Source organism: Falco rusticolus, chromosome 1 (genome assembly GCF_015220075.1).
Source record: "Falco rusticolus isolate bFalRus1 chromosome 1, bFalRus1.pri, whole genome shotgun sequence".
Lineage (NCBI taxonomy): Eukaryota > Metazoa > Chordata > Aves > Falconiformes > Falconidae > Falco > Falco rusticolus.
The window spans coordinates 76,409,251-76,434,508 of record NC_051187.1 but is presented as its reverse complement, the minus strand read 5'-3'; the positions used below and the strand labels follow the sequence as shown (position 1 = coordinate 76,434,508).

Here is a 25,258-nt window from a genome sequence, read left to right as displayed (position 1 = left end):
AACATTATCCCTTTTAATGAAAGCTCAACATTTTAGATCACAAGCACATATACAGTTGTAGGGAGCGTGTATAGACAGGTGATGAAAATCTTGGTGCACCGAGGTTTGCAGACAAAACTATTGATGGATGCTACGATGTATTTCTGACAGTGGTCAGTAGTAACCGGGTTATTCAGCAGTTAGAAACACAACGAGCTGCGATTTTCAAACTTTTTCAGTCACAATAGAGATGTGGATGGATTATTTGCCTGGACGACCGGCAGCCACCAAACTGCCTCCAAGTTGCACTGACACGTTCTGACAGGAAAATACTGGCACCTGCCCTCAGCCAGTGCCCTGCTAACTCCTGCAGGCTCTACGTCCCCGACATTATGCTTTAACACCCTGCGGAGAGGCGGCAACCACCCGGCCGGACCCACGCTCAAGACGATGGCGACCCGTCCCCAACCTCCTCCACACGACAAAATGGCGCCGGCCCCGTCCGCCCGCCCGCCGCGCCTGCGGCCACGCCCCCCCCCCGCGTGTCACTTTCCGGCACGAGGCGGGGCGTGGAGAGCGCCCCCCAGCGGGGCTCCCCGCAGCGCCCCGGAAGAGCTACTGTCCCCACCTCCCGCCGCGCCTGCTCGGCCCGAGCGTGCATCCGCGCCGCGGCTTGGTTCTGGGCCGCGTCACTCTCAGCCTGCCCGCTCGCTGATTGGCGGCGGCCTCTCGGTGGCGCGGCGGGGCGGGTTGAGGCGGTGGGTGGGCAGGAGGGCGCTATGGCGGCGGCGGTGGCCCAGTGCGTGCGAGGTGCGCTGCGCCCGCGGTACCCGCTGTTGGGCTTCTCCCTGAGGTGAGGGACGCGCCGCGCCCCCTGGCCTGCGTCGGGCACGTCGGGATGGGTGGGCGTCCGGGGCTGCCTCGCCATCGCCCGGCCGGGCCGGGAGGAGAGCAGAGCGCAGCGCGCTGGGAGCTTCAGCCCCCGCGCCCCGGCCCTCCGGCTCTGCGCCGGGGAGCGCAGTGCTACGGCCGGGACGCGCAGGTGCCGGCCCCCGCCGCCCTTTGCTGGCTTCCTTTACCCCCTCCCGGGAGAGCGGCCCCTCCGGGCATCGCGGGGCCCTCCTGGCCCCGTCTGGAGCCCGAGAGCCTGCAGGCCCGACGTCTTGCTGTGGCATGCAGGGACCTGCGGCCTGTTGTCATTGCGGCACTGATCCACCCGCCTCTTCCGTGAAGCCGTTTACTTGGGTAGCTTAGCTAGTTCAGCCTAAGAAATGTTAGGAAGGGATAGATAGGCCTTTTCGTGGAGGCTGGCCCGTTCTTGATATTTTTGTGATAGAGCAGTGGCACTGAAAGTGTTTTTCTGTTGTTCCCCAGCAATCGGCAGCAACCCGCTGTTCTCGGTGGTGTGTTTGTTGCAGGTGATTGCATCACATAAACTGGATTTGTTTCCTGAGTATTGGGCTGAAAACGAGCTCATATTCCCCTTAAAAGTGCTGCAGCTTTATAAACTGAACATAATGGACACTTGCACTGAATATAACGGACGCTGTTGCCCAGCGGTTGTTGTTACCTCACAGCAAAGTTATTTTCTCTAACAGTGTAGACGGTCTAAGTTCAGTTACTTCTGATGCAAGGTTCTGCAAACAGTTTTCACAGACTTAGAATTGTTGTATTAATTTTTGGTTTAATGTGAGAATTTTGTAGATATTGACGTGTCAGAATGCTAATATCTAATGCTAATATCTTACAAAGTAAGCAACTCAGTAATATTGTCCACGTTTTTGTCTCAGGACTTCTCCACGACTGCTTTGTGTAGCAACACAACAGAAAAATACAGGTCAGAACTTGGAAGAGGACCAGAGTCAGAGCCAAAATGAGCAGAAGGTTGAACCCAGCTCTGCTGAAAAAATGTTAACTGAAGAAAAGGCCAAACTAGAACAACAACTGAAAGAAGTTACTGTGAGTGTCTCTTTGTTATCAGGTTGCATGCCTTACAAACTGTAAACCTAAGAGTATTCATTATGGGTTTTCAGTGCACAATCTGGATACAGTTGTGTGATTTCTTTAAACTTAAGAGTAGATGTACTGCAAGACCTGAGATGAATGTCTGGTCCAAAATTAAAATTTTGGATAGTTTCTTTCCAATTTTTGGATGGAATTGGACCTTCTCTAGCTGGAAAATTTGTTACTGAGTGTGGCTGACTTCAGTTAGGTTTTGCTCAGTGGAGAGATAATTTGAGAGGTAACTTTTTGAAGCTCATGCAAGGGTTTGAGTGTGTCTTCCATGTGTGTATTTGCATATGCCAAGAGCAGGCTTTCTGAAAACAAGTGCTGACTTTTCAAAGGTGGAGGTTAATGATTCTTTGCTTTTATGTAGTAGTGTACTTGTTACATATTATTTAGGAAGTGAAAGTTTCAAACCTTCTTTGTTGGAAAGCCCTTCAAACACACAGCTCAGGCATCACGTTCCCTCTGTTGCCCTAATGTATTTTGGATTCTCTCCCATGCAAATGCAGCAGAGGGTGAAGGATGCCCTTTAAGGTGCGAGGCATGGATTAAATAAAGGTGTTGCTTTTCTGGATGAGTGCTTTATATAAAATGTCACTGTTGACCATTTGAGACTTTGACAGGTAGCTCAGAACCTTCTATAGAAACAGCACCTATGGATCATAAGAGGATTTAATTTCATTTCTGTTGCCCTTCCCAAAGCACTGAAGGACAAAGCTGAGATGCCATTTAACATCCCAGCTGACAGCACTTGCTGCTGGCTACCTAATGTGGCTCTTCAGTCAACTTGTTGACTATTTTTATTCTGTTTTGAGATTATTCGTTAGCATGTGAAGGTCAAGCATATTCAGAGTGGAAGTCCAACATGGAGTTCTGGCTTAGGTGGTGAAGCACTCAACTTGAAGTGCCTAAGTTTATTGAATTTCATTCTTAGTACATCTCCTGCTAGATGGCCGTATTGCTAGGAATAGACCAAAACTTAACCTGATCAACAGATGAGTTAGACTTCATAGTTTGTAAAGTTTGAAAAAAGTGGAGGATGGTCTGTGGTATGTATGGAGAGGGAAGAGATGGTTTGAAAGACGTGGCTGACTTGAATCTCTTTTGCCGTAGTGTCAAAATACCTTATGACTAAGGAAGGCTTTCTGTGAACACACATCAGAAAGAGCAGAAGTCTTTGGTTTGTAAAACTTGAGTAGAGTTAAAAATTTATTCCAGCTGAACTGTTGACAAATACTGAGAGTCTGGAAACCCATCTTATTTCCTTTCCCTCACTTCTGTTTGCACTAAAGTGAAGCAAACATCTGCCTCTGTAGGAAGGATGCTGTGGTAATTGGCATGTTGTCTTCAGATTACTCTTTAGATGGTAGGTTTATGCTATGTAACTGTTTAAAATACTCTTTTATACTGAATATGCTGTTTTGAATTATTGTCAACTACCCAACCGCTGGGAATTAAATCTCTTCTGTTACTGTTTTTTCTTCTTTAGGACAAGTACAAGCGTGCCTTGGCAGATGCAGAAAACGTGAGGCAAAGAAGCCAGAAACTGGTAGAAGAGGCAAAGTTATATGGTCAGTGAAGGCTCCTTTTGTGCGTATTCATAAGACCCAGGAAATTCAAAGCTTGACAAGTTGTACTTGCCAGTGATTCTGACTGCTTGGTTAAAAATTATATGTGAGGCATAGAGGTTTGAATGGTTCCACACTTGCATCAGGATTGTAATCATCTTGCTAAACAAGGGCAAGACTTAAAACTGCTAAAGTCAACAACTTGAAATGGTCTTTTAAATTTGGTATGTGATTTCCTATGTGTGCTGCACTAGTAGGTTTTCCAGTAAGGATTGCAGCCTGAAGGTCTCAGAACTGACTGCAAAAAACTGAACCAAGAGCATGCAATACTAGCTTTCCTTCTGGTTTGGTTTTGTCTTGGCGTTTGTTTTACGTTTGGTTCTTCTTTGCTTGAGTTTTTTTATTTAGCCTTTTATATTTGAGTAACTTTTCTGTTCTGTTGAAGCATTCAAATAGAAGTAATACCTTAAGATGGGTGGATTCTTTTCAGTGGTAGGATTATATAATATAATACAAAAATATAATCACTGGCTATGAGGAGTGCTAGAAACATCTTTCTTGAAGAGCCAGGCCACTGACATCTGATTGAGCTTTTTGACAGTTCAAACATCTGTAAAACAGAAATTGTATGCAAATACAGAACGGTGCTGTATCATCTTGGTGTTTAACTGTCACTGTCTTGAAAAATGAGTTGGTCTTTTTTGCCACACACTATACACAGCTGTACAGTTTAATTCTGAGTACAGAAGTTTTAATTTCTGAATACAGGGCCTTCAGTTAACGTGTACTGTAAGAAAAAGCATTTCTTAGTTACATAATCATGTACCATTTTCATGGATGTTTGAATGCTTCATCCTGAAGTTGATTTTTCGTAAGTATCATTTCACTGATGTGCTATTTAGTGCAGAAGGACTCTTGAGTCGTGTCTGAGCTCAGAAATGATACAACAGAAATAAATATTAAAATAAAATTTCTTGTGAAAACTAAGTTACAGATAATCTTCATGATTGTAAGTTTTATCGTTTGTGTATGACTGCTTTTTCTGTTGGAGGAAGAGAAGATAATTTCTGAGACTTGCATAAATTCACAGAGATGCAGTCACAGACATCTGCAGAGACAAATTATGCAAAAAACCCCTCACCAACCCCAAACCAAAACAAATCACCTCCTGAAGAGTTTGGTTATTTGGTTTGATCCAGATCACTAAACAATTGGTTAATCTATGTTTGGGACACTTTGGCCTTAACCACAGTTTTAATTCAAAACCTCAATTCATTTGCTCATATTTTTAGAACTACTTGGACAGTATTAGTTACTGTTCTGTAAGAGCTTAAGTCTTTATGTAGTTGTGCAGTTGTTGAAGTGACGCTTTCCTAAGAAGTAGCTGATCCCTATAGATCCTGCAACATGCTTCTGTAGTTCAGGGTTTTTTGTTTGTTTAAATTGAAGACTTGTCCTCTGATAATGCTCATGCTGCTTTTTGGTAAGGAAAAAACCATCTGAAATGTGAGCTAGAATTAAAAAGCAGTCTGTGGCTAAAAAAGGAAAGAACAAGGCTACCAAAATGCAGTGCAGTTTGTCATTGGCTTACCTCTATAGAAGTGTGTTGTTCTACTGAATGGTTTTGTTTTTTCATGATTTCTAGAGATAGTTTTGTCTTAAGTGAGATTAGTCCAAGTTCTTCTAGTGTGAGCCAGAGAACCAGCTTCAGGACACGGACTATTGTTAAAGCATCGCTCAGTCTTTACAAGGCACAGCTTCTGACTCTATAAAAGTGGTTTGTAGTGGGAAGGAGAGATGTGAGTTCTTTTGATTCAGGGAAGAATCCCTGTTCATCTCTTGGACTCCTCATCAGTCTGACTTCATGCTTTTTTTTCCTGCAAATACTTTTGCACATCAAACTAAAGGGTAGGAATAGGACAACACAGTACTTTGAACTGTAGGTGAATCCCAGGATGAGAAAGACATGAGGAAACTACATTAAGGCAGCTGAAGATTTTGGTAACTTCGGTTAGAATTTTGGCTGTTAATGTCAAGTCATCAGCATAGCTCTAGCTCTTGTAAGTATTAAGTTGTAATACGTTTTTTCCATAGAACTAGAGGAGGTGGTGTGGATTTCAAGATACCTGTAATAGTTCTGTATCATCAAGTGAAATTGGGAAGGACATTTTACCCCAAATTTTTATAGTATCACATCTCTCGTAAAAAATTTAAAGAGTACAGATTATTGCTGTAGGGTTTGGGGTTGTGGGGATTTTGTTTTTTGGGGGGGGGGGGTTTAATGCTTGTTCCCCTCAGTGGACTAATCCCATTCCCTTCTATTTTATTTCTTTTTAGGGATTCAGAGCTTCTGTAAGGACTTACTAGAAGTTGCAGACATTTTGGAGAAGGCAACAGAAAGTGTTCCAAAAGAAGAAATTAAGGATGAAAATCCTCACTTGAAGAGCTTATATGAAGGTCTTGTCATGACAGAAGTACAGATTCAAAAAGTGTTTAAAAAACACGGCCTGCTCAGACTGAATCCTGTCGGAGCCAAATTCGATCCCTACGAACATGAAGCACTGTTCCATGCTCCCATGGAAGGGAAGGAGCCTGGCACTATTGCATTAGTATCCAAGATTGGCTATAAGCTGCATGGGCGTACACTACGGCCTGCCTTGGTGGGTGTTGTGAAAGACGCTTAGCTGCTTAATTTGAGAATTTAAAATGCCATACAACTATTAAACAGCTGGATGGTTTTTCTCTTACACCATGCTTTCCTCATTCCTCTGCCCTCTCAGAGGTTTAAATGAATTGGTTGAGGTCTCCCAGTGAAAATGAAGCAGCCCATGAAACTCTCCTGGTTAGTGGCCTCCAACATCACTGTTCTGTAAGCTCTCTTCTTAAGTGTGAAATACAAGAGCCATTAAGCTCTGTGATGGTTTAGATTAGGTAACATTTTTTACAACTATTGCTACCGAAGGTGCATTAAATGGAACGGAATGAAAGACTCACAAGAATTTTGCAATCTCACGCTTATCACTGTGTGTAGACTGCAAATTCAAATGGTGGTTTACACACTTCCTTTTATTCTGTAGAATCTAACATGGCAGAAGTGGCTGAAATAGTACAAATAACCCATTTTCTGCAAGCATCCATCAGCTTTTAAACACTGACGTGATAAATGCCCTTTTTAGTCTATTAAAAAATAACTTCTCTCAACAACTGAAATTGAAACCTTTGTGAATTCTGACCTGTAAATAAAAGGAAATGTAGGCTAGACATACTTTGTCATTATTCAACCCTTTTTGTCTGTACTAATGTTGACTCAAGAAAACCATCTAATACTTGTATGGCATTGAAGTACCAATAGAATTTATCCTATCTCTGGATTTTTAATTTAATATTGTATAAATTGGTTTAATCAATTTTGATAGTCTTGTAACTTCCAAACTTTACAATCAGTTTGTTATGCAAACTGTAGTTACAACCCTGTTGAAAGTCAGAATACCCAAAGAAGCGAGCAGCTGAGAGTTTGGTATATACTGTCTTTTAGAATTACATAAATAATTGCATGTAAGTGGCTCAAACAAAAATGTGAACTTAGTTTCATTTTAATTTCTTGCATTTACTCAGCTTGGATCTTAGGTTGCAACAGAACTTCTCCCATGTGCAGCCCTTGCCGTATCTAACTCCACCTGCTGCTCCCAGTCCTGCAGAATCAGGCTAAAATACAATACGTGATTAACTGAGTGCTTTGTCCTATGTTTGTCTGGTCACATGGATAGCAGTGGTGGAACTTGGCAAATTACACCACCGACAAAGCATCTGTCCTCTTGTATCCTCAAAGCCCATACATTTAACACACAGGACAGAAATTTCAAACTTGGCATGTTACTAGGGCCTGATAAACAGTAAGTACTGCTGAATTTTTCACCCTTGTTTCTGGTTGTCTTGGATTAAGTTCTTACCTTAAGGTCAAGTATCGATTATTTTTCTTGGTTCAGATGCAGATTTTCAAACAGCTTACTGAACACCAGACCTACTCACGGTGAGAAGTGATGACTTGCTCTTTGAGACCTTTTTCCCAGTGCTGGTTTGCCTCATGGGAACCAGTTACCTAGGAACAACCTAAGTGCATACTGCTGTTCAAGGGTTAGTCATGTTTAAGGATTCATTCTTTCTTCTCAACTCAGAAAGAAAATCAATGCTTTGACTAGGCCAGGGAGGGAGAGTAATTTTTGGTGCATGTGAGAAGACAAATACAGTGTTAATTTTTCTAAACTAATCATGTACAGGGATCAAAATGCAAAGATTGAATGTAGAACTACAGCGGGGCAGGGGGTGCTAGTGGGGAAGAGGTTTCCATATACTTAAGTGAATTTGGAAGTAACTTCTTTCCATCTGGGTTAGAGCATGCTGTAGCTGTGTGAAGTAGGATTGAAGAAGTGCACTTTTTGATTTCTGGGCACGTTACGTTACAACACAGAGACATGGACATACTGGACAGAGTCCAGCAAAGAAGAGGGGACTCAGAGGGGTTGCGAGGCACTGGCACAGGTTGCCCAGAGCAGCTGTGGATGCCCCATCCCTGGCGATGTTCAAGGCCAGGCTGGATGGGGCTTGGAGCAACCTGGTCTAGCGGAAGGTGTCCCTGCCCGTGGCAGGGGGGTTGGAACTGGGTGATCTTGAAGGTGCCTGCCAACCCAAACCGTTCCATGACTGGAACCCATGCTCCACTGATATGCCATAAAGGGACTAGCGTCAATTTATCTACCTTCTAAGAACTGTCACATGTTATTCTACCCTCTTCCAACCCATCTGGCCTTAAAACTAAATCTAGTAACGACTTCATTCATATAGAAGTTTTTCCCATAGGGATTAAAACAAAGGGACAGCTTCCTCCCTAGCAGATTAAAGAATTTTTTAATGAGCTTCCCAGCACCTCACACAAACTGTCTTTTTTTCCACTAGGTAACTTCATTCAGGGTGTTTTTAACCCGTTACTGTTAAATGTTTAGCTCAAGACTCAAACTACTACCTTTAAAGCTGGTAACTATCTCATTTAAGTGGTTCCTTTTTGTTGGCCTGCCCTGTCAGAGAGGCTTTCAGCACCGAGAGCTTCATTCTTTACTGAGAGCACCTGTGTGTTCTGCCATACAACCGTAAGAAGCACTGAAGAAATCAAAGCGGGAGGTGGTTCTGAAATGTAAGCATAAGAGCAGCCAACAAAGCTACCACCACTACCTCTGCTTTAGTCGTTTCATGAAGACCATTTCTCTGCCTTCAGAGAAGGCATTCTTCATTCATTTTTGTTTCTCTTCTTTAGCTAAAATGCATCTCCATGTGTTACTTCAAAGACTGGAGCCGCTTTCCTCATTACACAAGTTAGGTTGCCATTAAATCAATAATGGAAAGAAACTTTAATACAAGTTTATTTACCAATATACAATGCAAAAACCTAGTAAAATGATGTGTGCACAACATCAGTTAGGTTTTACATGGTTTCAGCACAGGCATTTGTGTGTCTGGCACAGCTACACCAGGACACTATTCAAATGAGTGCAACATTCCCTTTAAGGAAGAATCTGATGAGCTGAACATGCTCCCCAGGTACCTTCCTTCACAGTATTTAATGTGTCATCACTTAAGGGCAACTGGGGCACATGCAAAAACATTTTGCGAGAAGAGAGTAAACCAGAAGGCTAAAGAAGTCCATTACAGTTGCAAAGAAATTCGATGCAGCCGCTGCACAGGACAGTAACGGCAGAGTGCTTAGTTTGTGTGATTTGCAAGGCAGTTTATGGTCAAAGACTGGTGCAAACCTACTAACGCTGTTCTTAATGCTTGCTGGGACTGCAACAGAACATGGGGCAGGAGGGTTTGTATCCAGACTCTGTTAACAAACCCTTCTGCACTAGGTAGTACACAGAGAACGGAGATTAATGCTCCCTTGTTACCTAATGAGCAAATACTACTGGAAAACATCACTGGAACTGGACTGATTGAAGTAAACATACAGCATTAAAACAGACTTATTGCTGCCTCTTATCAGTAGCAGAAGATCAGTATTTTGAACAGCTTATGGAGTGTCACTTTTTCATAGGCGTACGTCAATGCTGTTAGGACAGATGCTATAATTAGCAATATCTTTAATTAGAAAAGTAAAGAGCGTTAAGCATATAAAACACCTTTTCATTAGCAACATGAAGGCTAGGTTATTTGTACAGTACAGGAAGCACTTCCAGATCAACACAAGATACATTTCCTATGTTTTTTATCAGCCCCTTCACTACAGAAGAGAAGCAGCACAGCTCTAGTAAGTTGCTGGATTAACATAACTGCATCTCAACTTAACAAACAAACAAAAAAACAGCAGCTCATAATGAAGGAATGCTTAGACTAAATCAGTTCCACATTAAAATACGAACAGCAGCATCCTCTAGTGCAAGTCACCTTTAAAATTAAAAGCATAGCTGACAATGAGACACTGCTTCTAGGGAAGCCCTTTCCAAGGGTCTAGTATTTGCTAAAGCAAACATTTACCACCTTGAATTTGCTTGCAAGTATAAAATAAATATTGATATCCATATTTCATACATTAAAAATACTTTATTTTACATTCATTTTGATGTTCAATAAGTTACGTCTAGCACCAAAGAAACATTTTGGAGGGACTGAGGAATTAAGAAACTACAAAGTGTAAATGCAGAATTCACTTCAACTTTTAAATGACTCACTGGTGCCTAGATGATTTTAAGTTATTGTTCAGATGGGCTTTAGACTATTGCTTCAGTTAGATGTGCCAAAATAGCATAGAAATATTAAAAAAAAAAATCACAGATTTGAGGGGGAAAAAAAAACTCAACACAAAGAAACCCTAGTTCTTTTAAACTCCCAGCTACGTGCAGAGCTGAGGCTCCTGAACACTATCAGCAATGGTATGTTATGGCAGTTAGGTAACAAGTTACAGGAAGAACCAAATTGCATAACTAGAATACTAGAAAGAAAGGCCAAGCTTCCTTTCCACAGGAGGACAGAGAAAATAACCAAGGGTTTATACCTTATGAACTTGTGTGCTCTTTGTACGTGCAGACAGGGTGGAAGTGGGTCTTAAAGCTACTCAGCACATCGCAGTTAGTTCCACTGCTGCCAAGGAGAGACAGTTTTGTCTCAAGTATTCCACAACAAGCCACTTACAGGTAAGCCCAACAAAGTATTACATCCAAGAGGACATAGCCCTTACCTTTTCTGAAGGGGCATAACATCACAAGCTCAAAAGAAAAAGGCACTAGAGTTTTGGTTCTTTTCTTCCTCAGAAATGCTGGCTTTGTAATTGTACCCCTTTTATTCTAAACTCACTGCTAACACTATTTTGGTAATGCTGGATGTATGAACTAAAACCCAGTTCTGCTCAGTATACCTCTGCCAAGTTGCAGAATCAAATACTGTTTTAAGATGTTGTGGTATCCTCACTGACTACAGCCCAAAGCATCAAACCAAGATGACATTTTCAGTGCTTGCACTTGTTCTGAAGCCAGTCACGTTCCGTGTTTTGGCACACCTGCACTCCAGACCTGCCCAACTGGCCTCCGCTCACGGCTTCCTGCTCTGGACGCGACCAGCAGAGAGGCTTAGGCACAAGTAACACGGTGCCGTCTGCTACGTAGCAACCACCTTTTTTTTTTTTTTTTCCATTTGGCTGAATACCAGCTTGGGGAATTTAAGGATGAAGTGAGCATAACAATCCTTTTCCAGTCCTCCCTCAACATCTTCCCCTTAATCAGCAGATCTTACCAAAAGAGCACTGTGGATCTGGCATTTCTGTCACACGCTGTGTTACGTCGCCAGCTGCCGCCCGTCTCAAGCAGCTGGTTCAGACAGCAGTCGTTAAAAGAGTTGTGACGAGTTACCTCTCAAGGTGCGAGTTACCTCTCAAGGTGCGCTGCTCTCACTGGAGCGGGCCGCATGCACCATTCTCCTATTATGTCAGGAATTCCAGCTTCAGTGCGGTTAGCCTGGCCTGTGCCAAGGCACACACAGTCAGGACCCTGTAAGGGCTTGGTTTACGGCTCCATACTTCGGAAGCACACTAGCTGTGCACTTTGACCTAACGTGTATCACTTTGCATTTTTGTTTTTAAAAACCAATCTCTGATCACTCTGAGAATCTTGCTCCCTTTCCCTGTCCTTCCCAATCAAATTCATAGGAGGAAGCTACACCCCCTCAGCCCATACAGAGACTGGAGAAGGAGCAGGCTCCCCCCACAAAAGAGATTTTGCTGTGTGAGGCTTCCAACCGGCACACCACCACTGGCTGCCTACCTTCCCAAACCCCATTTCCCAAATCAGACACTTGATGGTAGTGCTGACCCCTCCTCCGGAGCAGCACCACAGCTGCCCTGTAATATTGCGGCTTTGCTGCTAAGTAGTTACCAATGAAGCTCCAGTGCCCTCTGTTTCAGCAAAAACTCAAGTCAAAGCTAGACCCAAATCAGCCGGGTGCCAGGGTAGCTCTCCAAGAAGCCTCTCCACAGCACAAGTATCTGAAGGCATCTCACCTACCACATTTCTTGCCTTCCACTCCCTGCCATGGCTCATGCCTGCTGTATTCTCGACAGAAACTCTCACTCTGCTGTCCCAGCATCTTGGCTGTAGTTACTAAGGAGAATGCTCCCAAAGCTTAGCAATGGTCACAAAAATCCCCACTCACTCTGCTCCCGAGCTCAGGACTTTCGTAAGCTTCACTTTGCTGCCAGCATTACACCAAAAAAAACCACGAAACAAAGGGAGGAGAAAGTTTCATTTGCTGGAAACTATCTCCCACCTTCAAAGAAAAGCAAGGATTACACTGATATTTATCCAACAGTAAGGAGTAAAGTAACTACTCCAGGACTACTGGATTCGAGTAAGTTCACATGAAAGAAAACTGCTCTAATAATGTACCAAAAGCAGTGAAATTCAATGTAGAAGTTTCACAATGAAGTACTTTCCATGATCCAAAGCAAAAATCTATTTGAACCATGGATCACTAACACTGTGGGGGTTTACGTATTTGCTTTTTGTTGTTGTTTAGGTGACATAATTTCTGTATCTTTGGGGAGGGAAGGAAAAAATAACTGAGTCCTTGAGGCTGTAATGGGCCTCTGCTGCGTTTTTTCAGATCAGCCGAGTTTCATGAAGCATCCCTGGATATCCAACCACTTTCTGTTAGAAAATTTAAAATCCTTTTCTTCAGTACCTTATCTAAGTAACTGGGAAGGCGACTCTTTGAAGGAATTCCTTGTCTTTTTTGGAGATGGTCTTTAATGATTATAGTTTTTACAGTCACATAACGTGCAGGAGTCAAATTTAGAGAGCTGCAGAGCACCTTTTCCCTGTCCGATAAGAGTTCAAAGCCAGGCAGGTTTTCAATGGCAGCGAATTCACCTTCTTTACCATCTTCCTTCCCTCTCTTAGAACTAGCTATGTTTTTATTCTCCTTCCTCTTTTCCCGTTTATGCCTGGCTGCCTCGTATTCTGCCGACTCTTCCATTTTGGTGATTCCGTTTCGACGATACCGCTGCAGTTCCCGAATCTTTGCTCGAAGAATCCTCTCCTTGTGCATGTTCTCAAAGAAGTCTTCAAACTCCTTACAAGACATGAACTGGTACAGAGGCCTCAGTTTCAGCCTCAACTCCTTCTCTTCTTTCGTGATCTTTCGTTTGGGAGCTTTCTCCTTGTCCTTTTTATCCTTCCCCAGAAAGGCTGGCACCAAGTTATAGTCTCGTGCAATGTTCTTCCGCCGTTGCCTCTCCTTGAGCTTCCTTACATACATGTCTACGTGAGCTCTTTTTAACTCTATTTCCACATCATCATCATCATAGTTCACGGAAAGGCCACTGATCAGAGTCTCCGCATCCTGATCGTATTCGATCTCATAGTCATCCCGAAGCGGCATGTATCCCAACTGCTGCTGTTCAGCTACTGATATGTCCAGCGGCGGGAGCGGTGTGGTCAAGCTAGGAGAAAGCGGGCCACCACTGGGACACGTGTGATCCGTGACTCTGTTTGGAATAGTGTCCGGGATGCAGGCTTTTCCCAGGTTGCCATGGATATACATGCTCACATAGTGTTCCATCACCTCCTGAGGAGTTCGGGATGCTCCCACGTGAGCAGCCATGTCCTCCTAAATGAAAACAAGGAGGAGCGATAAAATGATTCCCATTACATCTCCAGCGTAACGTGCACTCAGGTAAGAGCATGGCAGCTTCTTCCCTGCTCCTTCAAAAGCTGACTCGCAACACCTAAACTTCTCTAGACATACTGAAATTAGCCACATTTCCATCAGATCTGCATTTTTAGGTACAGGTTAAGTATTTACGAGTGCATAGGGGCATGCAAGCCGTTTACAGAAACGCCAGTAAGGCAAGCTGCATCAGATCCTCTGGGCACAGGACACTGGATCCACACAGCAATTCCTCAGCATCTGTTGTTCTCTCAGTCAGCTGAGCATCACCAAGAAGGTTTCTAAGTCCCAAGCCAGCACCAAGACAACTATGCTGTTTGGATTTTGCTCATTTGTACTGCATTGTTGAAGTACTTTTAGAGCAACGCAGAAATAAAGATAGTATTTACTCTTTTTCTAGTTATTAAAGAACTAAAACCAGGCCACCACGACCACAAACTTTGAGATTTTGAAAGCCTTTGCGTTCAATGAAACAAAACACAATGAACCAACAGTTACAGAACCAAACAGCGATGCTTCTCACCGCTGCTTTTTGAAAGGGAGCCTGACTGTACGCGGGCACGGAGGGCAAGTGGCCGGTTCCCTGGGACCTACCGACGGGCCAGGCCGAACGCTGAGGGTGTGGGATGTGCGCCGTGCGCAGGCGGGGGGAAGGTGCCGGCCGGGGCCGCGGCCAGCAGCAGCCCCCGGCAGCCCGCAGCGCTGTCACGGAGGGGCAGCTCTGCCCGGCAGCTCCCGCGGGGCCCCCCGAGGCTGCTGCCTGCGCGGGACGGGGACACGGGGACACAGCGCCGGGGCCGCCGGCCAGCCCCGCGCACGACCCCCGCCGCTGCCAGCCCCGCGGGCTCCCCTCAGCCCAGGCCGGCACCGGCCCCCTCGTCCCGAGCAGCGGCCGCCGCAGGAGGCCAGGGCCGGCGCTGCCCCGCCGGGGGCTGCCCGTGGCTGTCGGGGGGGACGCGGCCCCCGCCGCCCGCCGCCCGCCCCGCGGCCCTTACCCAGTTGCCGAAGCCGAACTGCTCGATGGCGTCCAGCAGCAGCTGCTCCTCCCGGCTGCTCCAGCCGCCCTCGGCCTCGGCGCCCCAGAGGGTGAAGCGGCCGCCGTCGACGAGCTGGTAGCCGTGCCATCGGCGGTGCGGGCCGATCTCGGCGCCCGCCGAGAAGCAGTCGGGGCAGAGCTCGATGTCGGCGCACTCGGTGCAGCGGAACCGCAGAGAGCTCACCTCGGCCAGGCAGTACACGCAGTACTTCTTCCCCAGTTCCGCCATCTTACCCCGCCCGCCGACCGGCCGCGCGCACGCGCCGGCACGCCCCCGCGCCGGCATCGCCAATGGCAGCGCGCCCGGAGGGCGGAGCACCGCGGCGGATGACCAATGGGCGCGGAGGGCGCGGCCCTCTCCGCGGGTTCCCGGCCAATGATGCCAAAGCGCCCGGGCGCGGGGGGGATTAAACGGGACGGGCTGCGAGAATTGGCCGACCGGGATCCGTCTTCCCTTGTCGCGGCCAATCGCGGAGGCGGCCCCGAGCAACCCCGCCGCTGAGTGGCCAGTGCCGGGCCAGGGGGCGCGGCCGAGCCGGCGCCACGGGGAGAGGGGCGGGGCCGGGCCGGCCGGCGGAGCGGAGCCGAGTCCCGTTGCCCGGGCAACGGGGGAAGCGGGGAGCGGGGCGGCCGCGGAGGTGGAGGCGGCGGCGGGAGGGCCGGGGCTGGAGCCGTCCGCGGGGCCGGCGGGGCGGGGGGAGCTGAGCCCTGCCGTGCCAGGGGAGTCGCCGGGGGCTAGACGGGGCCGGGCAGCCTACGGAACCGGGGCCGGAGGAGCCGCCGGCGCCGAGGGAGGTGCCGGAGCTCTGAGAGTTGGAGGAGCAGGAGGAGCCGGGGCAGGAGAAGCCACCGGGGCCGGAGGAGCCCGAGCCCTGGGAGCTGGAGCAACAGGAGCCGCCGGGGCCCTGCGAGCTGGAGGAGCTGGAGCCGCCGGAGCCCTCGGAGGCGGCGGCCGCGCCAGCAGCGCCGGGGAGGAGGCGGCGAGCGGCGGGGACGGTGCCGCGGGCGAGGCGCATCCCGCCGCGGGGACTGACGAGGCGGCGGACGAGGCACCCGAGGAGGAGCGGCGGGAGCGGGCGGCGCTGCTGGAGCAGTTCGGCGGGCGAGCGGCAGCGGCCAGCACCCGTCTGCAGCTGCGGCTGTGCGAGCTGCGCCGGCAGGGCGAGGGGCGGCGGCGGGCCGAGCCGGGCGCGGGCGCGATGCGGCTGTGCGCCCAGCGCCTCTGCGGCTGCCGGGGCGGCGGGAGCCGGCGGCAAGGCAGGCGTGGGCCGAGGCCGAGTGGGCCGCCCTCCGGGCCCGCAAGGCGCCGGCGGCCGGCGCGCACCCAGGCCGGGGAGCGGGACGAGCAGCCGCCGCGGCCACCTCCCGCCCGCCGCCCAGCCGCCGCGGGGAAGGCCGGCGCGTTCCGCCCCCGCACGGCCCGGCGACCGGCCTCCCTCCCTCTGCACCTGCACCTTTTCCCCCCTTGAAGCTTTGTTATGGTCGTGACTTACTGTAAAGGGAAGTGCTTCTGCCCTGGCAAAGCAAGGATTAAAGGAATGGAGTGATCCTTTTATTTCTGCTCCTCTAGGCCCGTGTGGAAAACATCAAGCTGAAGCGTGAAAGCCAAAATCTTGAAGCCAGCTTGAAAGCTGAGGGAGAACAGGCAGAGCGTCCACAGTCCAAGGCCATCAAGCACATGGAGAATGAGAAGCACAGCGAAAAAGAGTGCCTCCCTCAAAGATGAAATCTTAAAGCTCAAAAACAGGCTAGCGAGCAGAGTACGCGTTCTCAGCCAGGTCAGGGAAAAACTACAGTTTGTGGAAGCTGGAAACCAAGACAGAAAGGCTGAACTGAGACACCTTAAGACTGTCTTAAGACAGACATGCTGACCAAAGCAAAACAGGCTAGAGACAGACTGCAGAGAAGAAACTGGAAATTGCAGCAGAAACACTTCTGAGCGGGTCACTCAGAAGTGAGATACTGCTTCGGGACTTTGAGGAAGAGGTGCATACTGTAGAGTTGCTAAGTCAGCAGTTGGAAACACTGAAACATCACTAATGCTGGCCTGATCCTTACTTGTAGGGGAATTCAGAAAAAAAAAATCAAGGAAGCCAATTCCTCCTTCCTTACTCGGGAGAATTGAAGAAAAAAATAAACATGGAAAATGAGCAAACAAAGGAGTTTTGCATAAACCTAACTTTTAATGTTGCTTTTTCTTGCTAAGTCTTGAGGAATACATTACACACATATTCCTGAAAAAGCCTTTGTCTAAGTGCCATGTCAGTATTACACATTCAGTGAAGAAATTACAGTAGTTAACTCGCTTTGAATGAAAACTGTAGACATGTGCCTTAAAGAAACAAAAAAGTCTCAGTCAGAAGTCTGCACTTTTAGAAAACCACCTTAGCATTCCGTCCTTTACAGCCATGGCAATACCATATAAGCAGAGCACTTGCCATACCCTGACTCAAAGCCTGATCCTGCCACTCTCTGCATGGAGTTTGTAATTTGGTATCGACTTCGTCTGTACACTAACAGTACCTGCCATCTGGGCACGTTGGAAGGGGCAATTCTCACAGGATGTGGTTGAGCATCAGAGAGCAGCTTACTGTCAGTACCTGACATTGCTTGCATACAGCCAATACGCTACAGAAACACTACATCACTCACCCATTCTGTAAATGGGACTTGGCTGCCAAGTTTGCCTTGGTGGTGTACAAGAAGAAAGGTTTGTTGAGAACTGTTTTCATAGTATAAATATTATATATGCATCAATCTTACCACTCAAACCTAGAGTTCTGGATTTTTTTGGTCTTAAATCTCTTAAGTTTCAGTACTCTGCCTTGTCCCCCTCATTCATGGCGTGTGAAGAGGTAGAAAGTAGTGTTAAGTCCATCGCCGCTTCAGTTCCCTCTGCACTGCTCCACATTTCAGAAAAAAAAAAAAGACTGAAGAAAAAGGGGAGGGAGCAACAAACACACGATTGTGACTCTACTGCTCACAGAGCTTTAGCTGCAGGAAGCAGCTTCCCCTTTCAAAATATCACGTTCTTTAAACTCCAATTCCCTCATGGCAGTCAGTGACTGAGACTGATGCATATCCCACAGCTCTTGCTGCTGTTGTAGCATCATTTTTCATTTAAGGCATAGAATGAATGTCAAGAATATAAAACCATCTTAGGCTAGTAAAATGTTGGAGCCCTAGTATCTTATGTTCTCGTTATTGAAGGAACTGCAACTTCAGTAGGCTCCTCACAGGCCATCACTAGCTGCTGCACCCAGTTACTGATTCAATCCTACCTAGTTAATTGTTAATTTCTACACGCAATACTACTAGTTTGCTTGGACTGACCAGCGACCCTTGGTCCCATTTTTCATAGTCCGAGTTGGGTATTAAAGGCTCAGATTTTGCAGGAAAAGAAGGCACATCCCAGTGTTGAAAGAGCAGAGCAGGAGTGTCATCCTTTGGTTTTCCACCAGAGGTTGGAATGGGACCAGTACTGCTGAGCTGTATTTGAGCTGCTGGGTCTAGTTCAAAACTAATTTGTTGCATATGCATTTAAACAAAGTACACAAGTCACTGAATGCGCTTACATGGGGATAAAAAGTAGATAAACTGACAAAAAGAATATTTAGGAATGGCTCACACCTTCATACTTTAAATTATCTCTGAACTAGGTTTTCTGAATTGCCTGGATATTTAAAAGACAAAACATAATTAAAGTGGTTATTTACACTATTTAAGGTTTAAATCTTGTTCTTTTCTCACAGTGAAATGAAAGATCAGGAATTTCTTACTCTTCCTGCAATCATGCAGTAGCAATCTGGTCATATTCTCCTCAGGTCCTTACAGTTCTGCTGAACTATTGCGCACACACACAGTGGAACAGCGCAGGCTCTTGTTCTGCACTGAAGGGTGCTGTATCTTTAGTAGTTCTAACACTCAATTCACAAAAAGACATTACACAACTAATATTCAAAAACTTCTCACAAAATACCAGAAGACGTACCTCTGTCTGTTGTTGCTGGATAGTAAAAGGAGCCAAGTGTAACCACCAACCACTTATCTTACAAAAATACAAAAAACCCACAACCAAAAAACATAGCAAAATGAGTACCTTTCGTCTTCAGCCCTGTTACAAAAACGAGCTCACTCCTGCTGGAAGAGTGGCATTGCACAAGTTGAGTACCTTCCTCATGTTCCATAAAACTATTTTCATAAGTAATTACGGATGATCAGCAGTCATCTCCCTTTCTTACAAACTCCCAACAGGAAAATTCTTACACTTCTTGCTGCTTCTGGCTTAAAACATATAAAACTTACTTTAACTTCTCAAACACTATTAAGCGATAAATATAGATAGATCAAGGAATAAGAAACAGGGAAAGTAAATCTTAGATGCTTTTCCTTGCTGTTTATTTGACATCTGGAAAAGGCAAAAAATTAGGGTCCAAATAAGGTTGATAGTATATTCCCTGCACTAAGTATTTCTACTGAAACAAATACTAGTAAGGCATTTGCTTACACTTCACACACTGTCTCCAGGACCTTTTTTTCTTAGCACCGAGTTCTTGAGACAACCCACTGCTACCTTGGCCTTCCAAAGCACCCCAAGGATGAAGATCAAAGACTCCTTCATCTTCCTCCTATAAATATAGGAAGACACTCCATCAGGAAGCAGTAAAGACAAATGTCTTATTTCCTAACTTCATGTGCTGGCATGCTGGGAAGTATTTAACTTCTCTTCAAAGAGACTGGAATTAGTACTGGGAAAGCAGGTAAGGAAAAGTAAATCTAGTTTTGAACAATTCTGTGCAACTCCTGTAACAACACACAATGTAAAAGCTCTATCGGTATCAAATTGGAATAGGCTTACATAAAGCATTTCTGATTTTATGTTCTAATCCAGCAAATCTACCAGTAAGATACTTCAGTACAAGGAAGGTGAGAGACATGTTTGCTGGAGAAACTAGAACAGTGGCAGCCAAGTCTTTGTGTTCCCCATGTAGGCTTATTGTCTTTTCTCCCCTTTTATCTATCTTTTATTTGGTGCTTTAGCCTCTCTTCAGTGAAGTAAGCAACAGGAAGATTCTCCAATTTAACCCCTGCAGTTAAAGTAGTATTGTTTTAATTCTTACACAGGCGTAAGTTGAGCACAAAAGTATTTTGTGATCGTGAAACTTGCAATAACCCAAGCTTTCTTTGAAAACAAAGAAAGGATAAGGTATTCAAGCATTTCCAAGTTCTGCATATCTCACAAAGATGTATTTACATCTATTTTTCTTAACAAATTTATCTCAGACCTACTCCAAAGGCATATGAAATGCATTAAACCATGGCACCGTAAGTATCAAATCTTCTAAATGTCGTATGTAACGTAACAGGTATTTTAACATGTGAACTTGGAACGCATCACCATAAAATCCTCCACCTGCAGTACTTCAATGTCCCCAAAGTCCTGATTTTGGACAGACAAAAGCTGCTAAAGAAGCCCGTGAAGAAACAGACAGGTACTTGAATTTTTAATTTCTGAATTACACTGACAACAGGTGATTAAGATAACTTTACATGACTTTATTTAACAAAACCATATATTTACAGTTGAAAAAAGTTCCAGTTTGATACACATATCTAAACAAAACAAATTTGCTAACTACATAAAACCAATTTAAACATGATATACAGGGGATGTATCAACAGTTCTTTATGTGTCATTCTAGTTCTTCAAACATTCAAAAATAAACTGTTTCAAGGTACCTTTTTATTCAAATTAAGTTCTTCACTAAATCAAATAATGTTAATGATTGATTTCTGACTGAAGTTGCAAAACAGCTTTATTATAAAGTGCAGGTTGTACAGAATTGCAAACCTGATTTAAGTTTTCTGGTTTCTCTCATGTGCTGCGTGTACAGTGGTAGTTGCAGACTTCTGATGTATTGCAGCATTTTTGTTTTTCCTTAAAGCCAAGAAGAAAAGGAAGTTTGCTTGATGGGGACACTTGCTCAATGAAAGAAAATACCATGCATCTTGTTACAGATACTCTCAAGCACCTGAACAATGAAATTGTCAAAATCTTTTCTGCAATCCCCGAATTTATTACAGAAGTCTTCCTTAATAGCTAATTAAGAGAACTGGTATGCTGCAAGAACATTAAAAAGCTCAGTGGCAAGTAATTCTATGCCCTTACTACTCATCTCTGATTTTACCAAAATTCAGGCGTTACCTTCAAATCGAGCTACTGAGAAGTTGAAACAATTGCATCTTTAGGCAGGTGATTTTCTTTTTTCAAATGCATTTCGTTTGAAAACAAACTGTGCAAAGCTTTTTATTGCATTGCTTTTCTTCATTAAAGAACATACCTTATATACACAAAGAAATCATTTAGAAAATATATACATCTTCTAAGAACAGAAAGATCAAATCACAAAACAAAATAATTACGTTTGCAAGTAACAAACAGTGCACAAGTGCTGCAGCAGGCCTTTTTTCCCCCCACAACTACGCCCATTTTCACTGTTACATTCAACACCTCAATGAGAAGAGAAAAAGGAGAGCAGGCTGTGGATGGCTGCAAAGATACCTAGTAGCTCAAGAATGCATTTTAACCAGACAAATGAGCCACAGCTGTAGACTTGGTTTAAAAGGAAATACAAATCTAGTTGCAATGAAGACTTAAATCACAAAGCCAGTTACAGTACCACCTAGAAATGTATACTGAGGAAAAAGTTGTTGCTTTGTTTAGTAAATCATTTAAAAGCATAGTGCAAATGTTTCGGATGGTAGGCCTCTCATATCCTTCACGGAAAGGCATTATTTGTTGTAGTCACAGAAAAAAATAGTATTAAGAAACACTTACTGACCTTCTAGCTTTCTATTGCACTTCAAAGCAATGTAGCATACAAGTACCTGTCCCTGAGGGACGAGAGCTATACAAATTCTGGAGAATTAACATGCGTTTCGTATCAGTGTCTCGATGTCTATTTTCAGTAAGTGATGACCTAGAAGTCCTACGGAGGAATTAAGACGGCCAGCGAAAACACACATCCATTACGCCAGGTACACAAAGTGGACAGGAAAAGAGGCCAATGAGGTATCAGACTTGCAAGCTGCATTTGCGTTACACATCCTCCAAAGTAACTGCGAGTCCTCACTTACCAGGGAATCTTGCTCGCACTCTTTTTAATACTACCGCCAAACCATCCCTCCGCAGAAAAAATGTTTGTACCCAAGGACAGGATTTTCATTATGTCCTGCAGTCCTTTACATTATATGTTGAGTTGAGCAGTGTGCAACTATTATTCTCATTTTTTTTTTTATTCAGACAATGCCAAAATAATCAGCGTAAAACAGATTGAAAAGAGCATTGGGAAACTGCTGACCATATAGCTAGAGGATTTAGTGATGCCTGCTTACAGCTAACACAAATATTGCTTCAGTTAGTTTCCCTTTTCAATGATCGTCATTATTTATAAAATAGATTTTACACTATACACTACGCAATAAATATTCTTGTAAATCAGAGGCACTCATGACTTACAGTTCAACATTCATCTGAATGCAGAGGGTATCTAAGCAGTGTGACATTATGCAACTGCGGTGTGCCGCCTCTGTAACTTGCTCCCATGTATTAGAGGCTGGGTAAAACGCTAGAAAATGACAGCTTGTACTTATCCTGATGGTATTTGTCTGGCAGATTCCCCAGTAAACTTCTTTCACTTGTCACTACATACAGATCAGCTCGACATAATGCTTTCCCCACCATGGCAGCAGCAGCTTCAGGAGATCCCGCAGACCCTTTTCAGCAGCAACACTGGCTTAACTGCTCCCCTACACCCTTCCTCCTCAGTTATGCCAGTGAGCAGGGCTGGGTTTAACTAGAAAAACTGCTTTTAACCATTTCTCAGTTTCTCTGCTCAGCCCACAGTTTTATCAGCATGACTGCAGAGACTGCACAGGAATAAGCAGCTGGTAGGCAAGAACACCCTGAGACAGCACGGCCCCAGAAAAAGGAGACATGGCATCATACATTAATAGTATGTCACCCCGGCTTTAAACAAAGGAAAGAGACAATCGGGAAACGATGCCAGCTTAATACTAGAACCCCCCAGGTGAGCCTGGAATCTAGTCCGATTAATGGAACTTCTTCCATATGCATTCTTATTGGAAACAAAAATTTCCAAGGCATACTGAAGAATAATTGGTTTTGCACTGCTAGTATGACTTCTCTTCCAAGTTTACTTTGTACTTAACTGTTTTTACTAAAGAATGGAATGTAGTTCTACGTCTACATGATTTCTTTGGTAAAAGGGACCCACAGCCTATAAAACAAGAAGCATTTCTAAAGAAATGGTCCTCACATCATTTAAATATAAATTCCAGCACCAGTTATTTAAAATCCAGATCCAGCTACTGTTACAGGTATGGGAAATATATCCTGCCTAAGAATGAAACTGGGGAATAGCTTTCAAAGCAACTAACACTGCTGAAACGCCCAGTCTTTTAAAACATCACAGGAAAAAAAACCCCACCAAACTTAAAAAAAACACACCTCTTAATATTGTTTAGCTTCACTGCCCTCATCAGAAGTACAGAATGCATAACGCTGTCCACAGCAAATGCTCATTCCACTAAAAGTTTAAGGCTAAGCCCAGGTTTAATTTACGAGGGGCTTATCCCCTGATTTCCTTCCTTTTTTCCCCACCCCCCTCCCTCCTCCTCTTTTTTCCTCTCTCCTCTTTAAGGCTAACCTACTACTAAACAAAACTCTGAAATAACACTTTGATTTGCAGGTTCATACATGTCAAACAGTACTCAATACATTTGCCAGTTTATCTCTCTTCCCATGAGTCACTGGAGGCAACTGTAATTTTAACGTTTGAGTGAAGGACTTCCTTTTTCCATTTCCCGGTTATCTTTCTGCAGAGCAGCCAGTATCTAGACATTTCAAGGAATGAGAGAGAAAAACGTGTTAGATCTAAAAAACGAGTCAATAAATCATTATCTGAAGAGCTTCCCATTTAATTATCTGAGTAATACCATTTTAACTACTAAATGTAATCAAACTTAAGAGAGCCTCTCCACTGACAGAGACCTCTCCCATATGTTCTTGTGGCATGAAAGATACAAACGGATTTAACAAAGGTTTAAACTCGGTCTCTCCCCAACACATACTTTTGAAGCCCTGAGATGAGATTGTTACTCAGATTACACAAGTCTAGCACTATTAAAGGATGCTGCCTGAGGGGAAGATTTAACTCTTAGGATAAATGGAATGTCTAAAAACACAGCAAGTGAGCAGCCTGAGCAATATGGCAGTATCTAAAGAGTTCTGAACAGAATTATCCTTAGTGCCCACTGGTGCTTGCCTAGAGCACATCACTGTCTCCAGACCTGCTTACATCTTTTTCTAAAGCAAAAAGTCCACATTTGCATCCACACTGAAAATTTGTATTTCCTAATATCCAATCCACAATTCTGTTTTGTTAGCCCCTGTGTAGAGGGCACAGTAATAGCCAGTTTCTCATGCTGCGTAACACGCTCCCTGCCCTATAGTTAGGCTCTGCTGAAGAAGTCCAGCAGCATCTGGACTGAATCACCCTGGAACTGAATGCACAGTTCATCTCAAAGAAGTGCAGTTACAAGTAAGAGGCACTCTTTTCTCCCTCTGACTGACTTCAAAGAAACCTCTGCACCGTCAGAATTAACAGGAGGTGGGGCTAAATCACTCACAGGGCAATCATACACCACTACCTACACTTCAAAGCAAAAGCACCTACAGCTGTTGCAGCAAAACAGTTCAACACAGGTCTGAACAGAAACACAGCCGGCTGGCTGTTCAGCAGTTTCTAGAATTGGAGAAAGATTTCAGTGAGGTCCTCTTCATCGAGATTCAGGGTACATCAACAGCTACTCAAACAGCCTTGTGAGAATTTCAGGTGCCACAGTTAACAATGTCCTTGGTGGAAAAAAGTTACCCTTTTTAAGGAACACAAGAATGACACTAAAATGCTGATCCAGAAAAGCAAAAAAAACATAGACCTTAAGCCAACTAACAGAGCTCGGATTCCTGAGTTATTTGGAAGAGTTTATGGAGCTAAGACTTGAAGCATATAGGTTACAGAAACACTAAGCAAACAGTCTAGTCTCTTCTAGAAAAGTGAAGTTCAGACTTCTGAGTCCAAACTCTTCCTGGTGAACTTTAAAGACTGAAGAGAGGCAAGAAGCTGTCACAGGCAGCATCTTAGTAACAGAAAACAAGATCCCATAACCTCTTTGTCTTGTTAACATTTCTAGGTCAGTTCCAACAGCAGTACCTCAGCAACCGAGCAGTGCCAGCAAGTGCATGACGTGAGCTAACCCATAGCCACCATCTGCTTCTGGCTTGGAAAAGGATAGCAGGCTAGAGAGTGAACAGGCTTCCCTCATGGAAACTTACTCAGCAATGGAACTACCTGGTCAAGAAAGTCAGTTGGTGCAGAAG

At 44.8% G+C, this 25,258-nt stretch overlaps 4 protein-coding genes across 8 annotated transcripts in view; 2 read left to right on the top strand and 2 right to left on the bottom strand.

Moving 5' to 3' along the window:
• The first annotated feature begins 702 nt into the window (after positions 1-702).
• GRPEL1 (GrpE like 1, mitochondrial) lies at positions 703-7,064 on the top strand. The gene is made up of 4 exons (XM_037385445.1): positions 703-832; positions 1,770-1,938; positions 3,476-3,557; positions 5,892-7,064. The coding sequence occupies exons 1-4, from the start codon at positions 759-761 to the stop codon at positions 6,236-6,238; spliced, it is 672 nt and encodes a 223-aa protein (XP_037241342.1). The 5' UTR covers positions 703-758; the 3' UTR covers positions 6,239-7,064.
• A 1,886-nt stretch (positions 7,065-8,950) lies between these two features.
• On the bottom strand, positions 8,951-15,050 carry TADA2B (transcriptional adaptor 2B). The gene is made up of 2 exons (XM_037385432.1): positions 14,756-15,050; positions 8,951-13,700 (listed from the first exon to the last, which is right to left on the bottom strand). The coding sequence occupies exons 1-2, from the start codon at positions 15,023-15,025 to the stop codon at positions 12,708-12,710; spliced, it is 1,263 nt and encodes a 420-aa protein (XP_037241329.1). The 5' UTR covers positions 15,026-15,050; the 3' UTR covers positions 8,951-12,707.
• Positions 15,051-15,130: 80 nt separating this feature from the next.
• Positions 15,131-16,941, top strand: CCDC96 (coiled-coil domain containing 96). Its single transcript, XM_037394573.1, is given in 7 exon segments — positions 15,131-15,229; positions 15,273-16,226; positions 16,367-16,498; positions 16,500-16,647; positions 16,650-16,735; positions 16,738-16,833; positions 16,835-16,941. Coding segments are annotated over 7 exon segments (1,602 nt in total). The 3' UTR covers positions 16,922-16,941.
• A 3,390-nt stretch (positions 16,942-20,331) lies between these two features.
• Positions 20,332-25,258, bottom strand: part of TBC1D14 (TBC1 domain family member 14) — a 70,492-nt gene continuing 65,565 nt past the window's right edge. For all 5 annotated transcript variants that reach the window (XM_037385397.1, XM_037385389.1, XM_037385405.1 and 2 more), the window contains one exon: positions 20,332-23,712. In XM_037385397.1, the coding sequence (XP_037241294.1) occupies positions 23,647-23,712 (66 nt within the window). In that variant the 3' untranslated portion in view covers positions 20,332-23,646. The remainder of the gene's footprint in view (positions 23,713-25,258) is intronic.

Coding starts and splice junctions, on each gene's coding strand:
- TADA2B (XM_037385432.1), bottom strand. CDS start 15,025: ATGGCGGAACTGGGGAAGAAGTACTGCGTGTACTGCCTGGCCGAGGTG. Junction 13,701..14,755: donor AGTTCGGCTTCGGCAACTGG/GTAAGGGCCGCG, acceptor GTTTTCATTTAG/GAGGACATGGCTGCTCACGT.
- GRPEL1 (XM_037385445.1), top strand. CDS start 759: ATGGCGGCGGCGGTGGCCCAGTGCGTGCGAGGTGCGCTGCGCCCGCGG. Junction 833..1,769: donor CTGTTGGGCTTCTCCCTGAG/GTGAGGGACGCG, acceptor TTTTTGTCTCAG/GACTTCTCCACGACTGCTTT. Junction 1,939..3,475: donor AACAACTGAAAGAAGTTACT/GTGAGTGTCTCT, acceptor TTTCTTCTTTAG/GACAAGTACAAGCGTGCCTT.